This window comes from Salvelinus alpinus, chromosome 21, assembly GCF_045679555.1.
Source record: "Salvelinus alpinus chromosome 21, SLU_Salpinus.1, whole genome shotgun sequence".
NCBI classification, from domain to species: domain Eukaryota; kingdom Metazoa; phylum Chordata; class Actinopteri; order Salmoniformes; family Salmonidae; genus Salvelinus; species Salvelinus alpinus.
This window is the reverse complement of record NC_092106.1, coordinates 586844-597544: the sequence shown is the minus strand read 5'-3', so window position 1 is coordinate 597544 and position 10701 is coordinate 586844. Positions and strand designations below refer to the sequence as shown.

The following is a 10701-nucleotide window of genomic DNA, read 5'->3' as shown; positions in this document are numbered from 1 at the left end:
GGTTGGCTTGGTGCGACGATATCTCAATCTGAAGTCCAAGGACTTTGTTCCATCCTTATGCCATTACGTTTCAGATGACTTGTCTTGGGGCAATCTATTGGTTCTCAAACTAGTCTTATGACAACATTTTTACTCAGTTTGTTCAGCATTGATGCAGTTCAAACACACCTACTGCCTACAAGACATGATAATTAGCCAATGAGCTATATGAAAAAAGTGTAAAGGGGTTGAGCAATGAAAAGATGCAGATTCCACTGGTCCTGTGAACACCACTCTGGTACAGCGACTACATCTAATACCATCACCATCATGGCATAAAGGGTTGCAAAAAAACACGTGAAATGTGATCAAACTGGCTTTCAAATGGATTATGTCAAAGTATGTGGAACAAAATTCACAGAGAAAATTGCTAATCAGTATTTCTTTTTTTGATCACAAACTCAGGTCAACTTACAAAATTATAAAATCACATTGTGTACATATAAAATCAAGAGACAGTGTATTACAGTGGTTTGTAGGGACTGGAAGGGCACATTTTACTCTAGTTTTTGTCGGCAGTGTGTAAAACGCTTTCAGTAGGACCAGTTTTTTTTTCTCACACCAGGAAAAGCTCCCTAGATATGCACCATAGATACACTATATATACAAAAGTATGTGGACACCCCTTCAAATTACTGGATTCAGCTATTTCAGCCACACCTGTGCTGACAGGTGTATAAAATCGAGCACACCGCCATGCAATCTCCATAGACAAACATTGGTAGTAGAATGGCCTTACTGAAGAGCTCAGTGACTTTCAACGTGGCACCGTCATAGGATGGTACCTTTCCAACAAGTCAGCTTGTCAAATTTCTGCCCTGCTAGAGCTGCTTCGTTCAACTGTAAGTGCTGTCATTGTGAAGTGGAAACGTCTAGGAGCAACAACGTCTGTCCTCGGTTGCAACACTCAGCACCGAGTTCCAAAATGCCTCTGGAAGCAACATCAGCACAATAACTGTTCGTCGGGAGCTTCATGAAATGGGTTTCCATGGCCGAGTAGCCGCACACAAGCCTAAGATCACCATGCGCAATGCCAAGTCACGGCTGGAGTGGTGTAAAGCTTGCTGGAGTGGTGCAAAGCCCTGACCTCAACCCCATCGAATACCTTTGGGATGAATTGGAACGCCGACTGAGAGCCAGGCCTAATCGTCCAACATCAGTGCCTGACCTCACTAATGCTCTTGTGGCTGAATGGAAGTGAGTCCCAGCAGCAATGTTCCAACATCTAGTGGAAAGCCTTCCCAGAAGAGTGGAGGGAGGCTGTTATAGCAGCAAAAGGGAGACCAACTCCATATTAATCCCCATTATTTTGGAATGAGATGCTTGACGATCAGGCGTCCATATACTTTTGGTCATGTAGTGTATCCATGGTCTATATCTAGGGAGCGTTTCCTTGGGTACTGGTCAGGTACTGTGCCATGTTTGATTGAGCCCTGATTGCTAGCATCACAAGTTTTTACTGACCGTTTGAACTGACTAAGAAAAACTCTGTTCCCTATAACATCATTGACACTCAAAGTAGGGTTAATATGTAGTAGGATTATTTACACATTAAAATTAAAATTGTAGACTTCCGTCTGGCACTTTTGTCAGGCAGCTGTCTCATTAATGTCTCATTAATAACATTGTTATAGCTTAGAGGTAAATTTGATCAACTTCTACAGGCTACATTTTACAACCTGTTTACTATCTGTAAACTTTGTGTTGTTCTTCTACAGTACAGGTGAAATATTCAATGTGCTCAAGGCTGTAAGCACTAGGCAGTGTGACTTTGCCAAACTGCACTGCTGCTTTAAGGCTGTTTTTTCCAGTTATGTGTATGCAGCTGAAGGGTACAGGGCAGTGTTTTACTTTTCTGTGGTTAACAGTGTTTTACCTCAACAAGGGCAATTGTCTCTGTGGCAGTCATTCTCTCTTTTAGAACAGCAAGTTATCCATCGTCCTTTGGATTAGCAGCTAGCAGCTACCTCCTATGCTTTTCATTCAGGCCTATGCACAAACACAGTTACCTACGCAAAATGGCGATCCTGCGTATTTGCGTCTAGTTATTTGCATCTTGTTACAAATCACGGGGCTGTACATGTCTGCTTATTCTTGCTACGCAACCACGCAGGGTCGCTATTTTGCATAGCTTATTGTAGTTCTTGCGTCTGTCCGTAGGATATAAATGAGGCTTACGGGCCTTGTTTGGGGACCCAGGTGAAGTTCCAGCCTCCCAGGGTGTCCTTGCGGACGAAGGCCTGTCCCTGAGGAAAGCTGTGTGTCTTGAGTCTGACGCTGCTGGAAGGGTTTAGGGACATGCTGAAAGCTAGCTCTGTCCGGCTACGTGGGGTAAACAGTTCAGGGTACTGAGTCGTCACATCACCCCCTACAGGACTGGAGGAGCTACGGCAGTGCGGGCTGGTAGTGTGGTGCAGCCCGGGACTACTGTCCTGAGACAGGTTGGGAGAGGAGGCTAAGATGGGCCTGAATGGCTGTATTGGGTCAATTGACGAGAGAGTGTTGACTAATTGGGGCAGTGGGGCGTCATAAGGGGTGGCCTGGAAATTGGGGGTGACTTCTATGCTAGGGCTGTATGGAGTAGAGGGCACAGTTCCAGTGAAGTTAGAGACGGAGTCTGTAGAGACACTGTAGTCACTGTTGGTGTTAAAGCAGTAATCAGTGTATAGTCCTATACTGGCACCATGACCAGGGCCGTCAATAGGTGTGTCATAAGCGGTGGATTTATGATCGGTTGTTTGGCAGTAGTCACCAGAGGAGTCTGTGATGGAGCTGCATTTGGTGAGGGAGTCAATGGGGGAGTTAAAGCTGTATTCAGTGGATGTTGTATCGATGGTGTCCTCGTCTTTCAGGCCCAAGGTCTGCAGGATCCACAGGTCCACAGGTGGGGTGCTGGCTAGCTCCTCTTCGGAACAGAACTGCAGGGACAAGTTCCGGCAGGTCCGTTTTACCTGAGAACCAAGGAGAAGCTGACTGGCACTGAGGTTCCGGAATTCTCCAACACCATGCAGATTCTGGATTTCGGAATTCCGCTTCCGGTTCCTCCTCCTATCGCCACTCTGAGCAGAGAGAAGTCTCTATGGAAAAGGAGGAACACAAGTAAGGAGGCTGTTTGAGAGAAACTACACCTCTGTAAACTGGGAAATTAGGCTTTCCAAAGGGCACACTTATTAGGCTACATTTAGAGATAACTAGAGATAAACTCAGCTGAAATTAATCAATCAATCAGCCATGAATGATCTTTGATTATGAAGTAATTACCTTTGTTTTTTCCTCCAACGTTTTCACAAATGAGGAGTTTAAGAATTCTTTGAGATTGTTATTTTCCTCATGCAGTCTTGCCAGTTCCCCCTCTCTCTGTATCAACGTGTCTTGAAGCTTAGGAAAATAAAATACAAATGTGTAAGTATCTACAGTACAAATTATATATTCATTATTTTATTTACTAATTTGAAGAAGAAGACATTTTAGTGGCCCCACTCTTGAAGGCAAAATGAAAACATTTGGTTTTAAAGTGAATTTCCTGCAATTCGACACATTTTGTTATAACACATTTCCTGCAATTCTACCCATTTTGCCATGGGGTGGAGAATTTTTTTGTGGTTTTGTCACGACTTCCGCCGAGGTCGGCTCCTCTCCTTGTTCGAGCGGCGTTTGGCGGTCGACGTCACCGGCTTTCTAGCCATCGCCACTCCATTTTTCATGTATCCATTTGTTTTGTCTTGTTCCCTGCACACCTGGTTTTCATTCCCCAATCAATCTACATGTATCTATTCCTCTGTTCCCCATCATGTCTTTGTGAAAGATTGTTTGTGTTACGTGTCTATTGTTGACGCGCTAGACTGGTTTGTGTTTTCCGTGGTATTTTCACGAAGATGTTTATTGTTAAACATAATTCTTGTGACTGTTTTGCGCATTTTGCACTTTTGCCTAAATAAAGTGTGCGCCTGTTCACAAATCTCTGCTCTCCTGCACCTGACTTCGCTACCAGTAAGCACACACCTGAGCTAATTTCCTGCAATTCTACACATTTTGCCATGACTTATGCCATTTTAATGATATCTGAGTGAGAGTGACTAGCAAATTCAATGGGGGCCCCCTGGAGGTCGTTATTCGGCCATGATTACTACACGTTTAGACAGCTGCCTAGACTAACTATCAGTTTTTCACAAAACCAGAAGTTAGCTAGTTAGATAAAACCTAGCGTAAGCTAGTTAGATAAACCCTGACACAACTAAAAATGACTAAAACCTTAAATGTAAAGCAAACTAGCTACTACCCAGGAGAAAGCTTATGTTCGTTCCAACATATCAAAGTTTATTCACATTCATGCTAATCAAATCAAACTTTGTCACATACTCCGAATACAACAGGTGTAGACCTTTTTTTATTTTTTATTTAACCTTTATTTAACCAGGTAGGCTAGTTGAGAACAAGTTCTAATTTACAACTGCGACCTGGCCAAGATAAAGCAAAGCAGTTCGACACATACAACAACACAGAGTTACACATGGAATAAACAAACATACAGTCAATAATACAGTAGAAAAAGTCTACATACAGTGTGTGCAAATGAGGTAAGGTAAGGGAGGTAAGGCAATAAATAGGCCATAGTGGCGAAGTAATTACAATATTGCAATTAAACACTGGAGTGATAGATGTGCAGAAGATGAATGTGCAAGTAGAGATACTGGGGTGCAAAGGAGCAAAACTAAATAAATGAATACAGTATGGGGATGAGGTAGCTGGATGGGCTAATTACAGATGGGCTAGTTACAGATGGGCTAATTACAGATGCAATGATCTGTGAGCTGCTCTGACAGCTGGTGCTTAAAGTTAGTGAGGGAGATATGAGTCTCCAGCTTCAGTGATTTTTGCAGTTCGTTCCAGTCATTGTCAGCAGAGAACTGGAAGGAGAGGTGGCCAAAGGAGGAATTTGCTTTGGGGGTGACCAGTGAAATATACCTGTTGGAGCGCGTGCTACGGGTGGGTGTTGCTATGGTGACCAGTGAGCTGTGATAAGGCGGAGCTTTACCTAGCAAAGACTTGTAGATGACCTGGAGCCAGTAGGTTTGGCGACGAGTATGAAGCGAGGGCCAGAGAGCATACAGGTCGCAGTGGTGGTTAGAATATGGGGCTTTGGTGACAAAACGGATGACACTGTGATAGACTGCATCCAATTTGTTGAGTAGAGTGTTGGAGGATATTTTGTAAATAACATCGCCGAAGTCGAGGATCGGTAGGATAGTCAGTTTTACGAGGGTATGTTTGGAAGCATGAGTGAAGGATGCTTTGTTGCGAAATAGGAAGCCAATTCAAGATTTAATTTTGGATTGGAGATGCTTAATGTGAGTCTGGAAGGAGAGTTTACAGTCTAACCAGACACCTAGGTAGAGTTGTATGGCATTGAAGCTCGTCTGGAGGTTAGTTAACACAGTGCCCAAAGAAGGGCCAGAATTATACAGAATGGTGTCGTCTGCGTAGAGGTGGATAAGAGAATCACCAGCAGCAAGAGCAACATCATTGATGTATACAGAGAAGAGAGTCTGCCCGAGAATTGAACCCTATGGCACCCCATAGAGACTGCCAGAGGTCCGGACAACAGGCCCTCCAATTTGACACACTGAACTCTATCAGAGAAGTAGTTGGTGAACCAGGCGAGGCAGTCATTTGAGAAACCAAGGCTGTTGAGTCTGCGGATAAGAACGTGGTGATTGACAGAGTTGAAAGCCTTGGCTAGGTTGATGAATACGGCTGCACAGTATTATCGATGGTGGTTATGATATCGTTTAGGACCTTGAGCGTGGCTGAGGTGCACCCATGACCAGCTCTGAAACCAGATTGCATAGCGGAGAAGGTACGGTGGGATTCGAAATGGTCGGTAATCTGTTTGTTGACTTGGCTTTCGAAGACCTTAGAAAGGCAGGATAGGATAGATATAGGTCTGTAGCAGTTTGGGTCTAGAGTATCTCCCCCTTTGAGGAGGGGGATGACCGCGGCAGCTTTTCAATCTTTGAAGATCTCAGACAATACGAAAGAGAGGTTAAACAGGCTAGTAATAGGGGTTGCAACAATTTCGGCGGATAATTTTAGAAAGATAGGGTCCAGATTGTCTAGCCCGGCTGATTTGTAGGGGTCCAGATTTAGCTAGAAACATGTAGGTATTACAGACTCTGTCAGGGAGAGGTTGAATATGTCAGTGAAGACACTTGCTAGTTGGTCTGCGCATGCTTTGAGTGCAAGTCCTGGTAATCTGTCTGGCCCCGCAGCTTTGTGAATGTTGACCTGTTTAATGGTCTTACTCACATCGGCTATCGAGAGCGTTATCACACAGTCGTCCAGAACAGATCTCATGCATGCTTCAGTGATGCTTGCCTCGAAGCGAGCATAAAACTGAGTGTTACTGTGTAACTTTTTATTATTTTTTATTGTTTACTTTAGTTAATTTGGTAAATATTTTCTTAACTCTTCTTGAACTGCATTGTTGGTTAAGGGCTTCTAAGTAGGCATTTCACGGTAAGGTCTACACTTGTTGTATTCAGCGCATGTGACAAATAAAGTTTGATTTGATTTGAGGTGGTATACACCTCAATGCCATTGGATGAATCCCGGAACGTATTCCAGTCTGTGTTGGCAAAACAGTCCTGTAGCGTAACATCCGCGTCATCTGACCAATTCCGTATTGAGTGAGTCACTGGTACTTCCTACTTTAGATTTTGCTTGTAAACAGGAATCAGGAGGATAGAATTATGGTTAGATTTGTCAAATGGAGGGCGGGGGAGAGCTTTGTATGCATCTCTGTGTGTGGAGTAAAGGTGGTCTAGAGTTTTTTTCCCTCTGGTTGCACATGTGACATGCTGGTAGAAATTAGGTAAAACGGATTTAAGTTCGCCTGCATTAAAGTCCCCGGCCACTAGGATCGCCACCTCTGGATGAGCATGTTCTTGTTTGCTTATGGCCTTTATATAGTTGGTTGAGTGCAGTCTTAGTGTCAGCATCGGTTTGTGGTGGTAAATAGACGTCTATGAATAATATAGATGAGAACTCTCTTGGTAGATAGTGTGGTCTACAGCTTATTATAAGGTACTCTACCTCAGGCGAGCAATACCTTGAGACTTCTTTAATATTAGACATCGTGCACCAGCTGTTATTGACAAATAGACACACAACCCCACTCCTCATCTTACCAGGCGTAGCTTCTCTGTTTTGCCAGTTCGTGGAAAATCCCCCCAGCTCCATATTATCTGTGTCGTTGTTCAGCCAAGACTCGGTGAAACATAAGATATTACAGTTTTTAATGTCCCGTTGGTAGGCTAATCTTGATCGTAGGTCATCGATTTTATTTTCCAAGGATTGCACGTTGGCCAATAGAACGGATGGAAGTGGGGGTTTACTTGCTCACCTATGAATTCTCAGAGCCCGACCTCCGCCCCCTTTTTCGCTGTCTTTTTTCACGCAAATGATTGGGATTTGGGCCTGTTCCCGAGAAAGTTGTATATAATTCTCATCGGACTCATTAAAGGAAAAAGCTTCTTCCAGTTCGAGGTGAGTAATCGCTGTTCTGAAGCCCAGAAGTTATTTTTGGTCATAAAAGACGGCAGCAGCAGCAACATTATGTACAAAATAAGTAAAAAAACAAGTTACAAACAATGCAAAAAAAATAACAAAATAGCACAGTTGGTTACGAGCAGGTAAAACGTCAGCCATCGTCTCCAGCGCCATTATTCGGCCCTTTTGTACACGTTTTACTTAAACGTACTTTGTTGATGCCAACAACAATTACTTTTCCATGTGCGGTGAGTAATGATGGTGGTGCTGCACAGTGGTTCTTCTCTCACACACACACTGCCACAATACTAGTAACAACCGAGAGTGAGAATGAAGCAGCCAGTGGAGGTGGGGGAAGTGACTCACATTCCAGCAGCAGAGGCCTTTTCAAAATAAAAGTTCCTCAATGAATCTGGTGAGAAAAAAAATCAAAATAAAAGTCTCGCGAATTGCTGTATTTATTTGAGATGGGGGGCATTTGACCTGCTTCTAACATTGGGGGGAGATGTCCCCCCTGTCCCTCTGGCTCCTATGCCCCTGTACACAGGTAGCACCTGAAATTGCCCCTGCACACAGGTAGCACCTGAATAAACCCTCCAGTTTTGTTAGTGTAAATAGCTACCTGCTTGTTTCTCTGCAAATGTGGTGACAGGTGGTCAGTCCAGATTGGGTCAGGTCGAGAGGCCCCAAAGTCCAAGCAGGAGTAGAGTTCTAGATGGGAGAGAAGACAGAGACATGGACCTAAATATCAGAAATACAACAATAATAGCTGCAAATAGCAGTAAAGGCCTGTGATAGATAGGCCTACATGAGTAAGTAATGTGTACAGTAGAGAAACTAAAAACATTATTTGAAGAAAAAAAAACAGAAGCCTTAGGATGTGATTTTAAATCAATCCTACTATGTGATATCCAAATTAGGAAAATTCCAGTGATAAACGAGCCAGCCACATGTAGTCTCGCGCTGAACCTGGCATATCACTGCGAAGTAAATTTTAATTTCAACAGACTTACCCCGCTGTGTTGGCTCGTGCTGGCAGGCTGTGTCGTCCGGGGGACCAGCGGCCCAAAAGGAGGCCACAGTCACCGTGGAAACGTCAACACTGTCTGCCGACGTTGGGGCTGGGTAAGGGCAGTTGTAGAGTTGGCCCCCTACAAAGCTCAGATCTTGACAAGTCAGGGCAGTGCTCTGTAAAACAAATAGGCACGAGGGATATCTCATCAATAAAGTGAAAGTTTATCAATAAAAGGCCTAATTGTAAATGATAACATATTCATAATTATCAATTGTGACAATAATCCATCACCTAATGCAGACAGATGTGATTAATTGGGATAAATGGTGATAAATTGTGAACTCTCTCTCTGTCTCTCTTACTTTCTAGCATGGAACTATTAAAAAAATTGGCTTCAATGAAGCTTAGATGCACCATCCTTATTTGATGTGAATTCCAGTCAGATCGAATAAACACACTATCAGATGTAAATATAACTGAATAATTAAATCAACACCACAAGCAATCCACAATTTCCCATGCCGTAATGTGATATACGGAAAAATTTCCTCGAGAGTTATAGCGATCAACATGATCTATCTACCTGTTGCGTCTGCCTTATCCAGACTGTGCAAATTCTCGATCATGACTCCCGCTCACAAAATCTCAGCACTTCAGTCAACATTGTAGGTAGGCTACGCTGTTTTACAAAACTTGAATTAAATGTATTTACAAAACTAGTCACATGGAAATCTGCAAATGCATCAAATTGCCGGTGAAGACTGTGCGTAAAAATGCGCATTATGGTCACCATGCGCTGATGAACACTAACACAACAATAAAGTACATATTATTAGGAAAATGGACAACAAGACATATATGTTTAACTGTCAAATTTTGTGACCAAGACACTCACCATGGTGAAGGTAGGGTCACACGGAGTAGGGTGCGTGTGGGGCTCGGGAACGCTCCGAACCTGCAAGGAAAACTGCTGCGTGGGTTGGGGGAGGTGAGAAAGTAGACTACAACTAATCTTAATTTTGCAGTAGCAGTAAAGGCTGAGCTCTATCCCCTCTCTCCAAGCAATCTGATTTGACGATCTAAAGCTGTCAAACTTGTGACGTGTGATATTGGACAGTTGGAGTCTTGGTGATCCACATCTACGCCGCTTGTTTCATTTAATAAGAACGAATTAAGATGCGCTGTTATGCACGTCTCTTAATGTAATGGCCTACACTGATACTTATTGTATTTTGCAAGGTGCATGAGTATGTAGCCGCATCATCAAGACATTCTGCTCAGATGGAGATATGATGGAGAGTTAAAAAAAATTATCTTAGGGCATCTGTGCGCGGGACTCCGTCCATTGGATGGCGCAGAGTTAATATTTAAACCAAGAACAGATAGACATGGGGAATGAATCGTCTGTCATGGGTAGACATGCATATACCCCCACCTCAACTCAACTGGCAGTTAAAAGAAAGGAACATACCTTTGAGTGACACATTAACATGGTATTGTATGAGACATGAGGTAAGAGAGAGAGAGAGAAGGGAGGGGCAGATTTGAGGAAGGAGGAGGAAGAGGGTAGGGGTGTACTGTATTTATTGTAATGATGCTGGTGGTATATTTTCTGAATGATTTCTAGCTTCAACTGTGCATTGGATCAATTGAGCAATAGACGGTTGGCTGCGTACATGTTCCAGAGAATGAGGAATGAGTTAGTGAGACATTCCATCCCCAGTGTCATATTGCATGATAGCTTAAAGGTCCTGAACAGTCATTCTGAAAATAAATGTTTCTCTCTTGGCTAACTACCAACAGGATGCTTGAAAAGAGGCTATGTCAAGTAAAAGAAACATGATTTTGACTGATCTAGTTTCTGTAATGTTTATTATCATTACCCTCACACCTCATGATTATATTTGCACATACAGAGCATTCAGAAAGTATTCAGACCACTTTACTTTTTTCACATTTTTGTTATGTTACAGTCTATAATTGATACAATTGCATTTTCCCCTCATCAATTTACACACAATACCCCTTAATGACAAAGCAAAAACAGGATTTTAGATCTTTTTGCAAATGTATATAAAAAAAAAACTGAAATATCACAT

At 42.9% G+C, this 10701-nt stretch overlaps 1 protein-coding gene across 1 annotated transcript; it reads right to left on the bottom strand.

Moving 5' to 3' along the window:
* Positions 1-414: 414 nt before the first annotated feature.
* gmnc (geminin coiled-coil domain containing) lies at positions 415-9581 on the bottom strand. Its single transcript, XM_071356397.1, has 5 exons — positions 9498-9581; positions 8601-8775; positions 8210-8298; positions 3301-3417; positions 415-3116 (listed from the first exon to the last, which is right to left on the bottom strand). Exons 1-5 carry the CDS (start codon positions 9498-9500, stop codon positions 2214-2216), a joined length of 1287 nt encoding a protein of 428 aa, XP_071212498.1. The 5' UTR covers positions 9501-9581; the 3' UTR covers positions 415-2213.
* Positions 9582-10701: the final 1120 nt, after the last annotated feature.

Excerpts from the sequence above, each read along its gene's own strand:
- gmnc (XM_071356397.1), bottom strand. Across the intron at positions 8,299-8,600 it reads GCACGAGCCAACACAGCGGG|AACTCTACTCCTGCTTGGAC; the intron begins GTAAGTCTGTTG and ends TCTCCCATCTAG. Across the intron at positions 3,117-3,300 it reads CGTTGGAGGAAAAAACAAAG|AGACTTCTCTCTGCTCAGAG; the intron begins GTAATTACTTCA and ends CCTTTTCCATAG.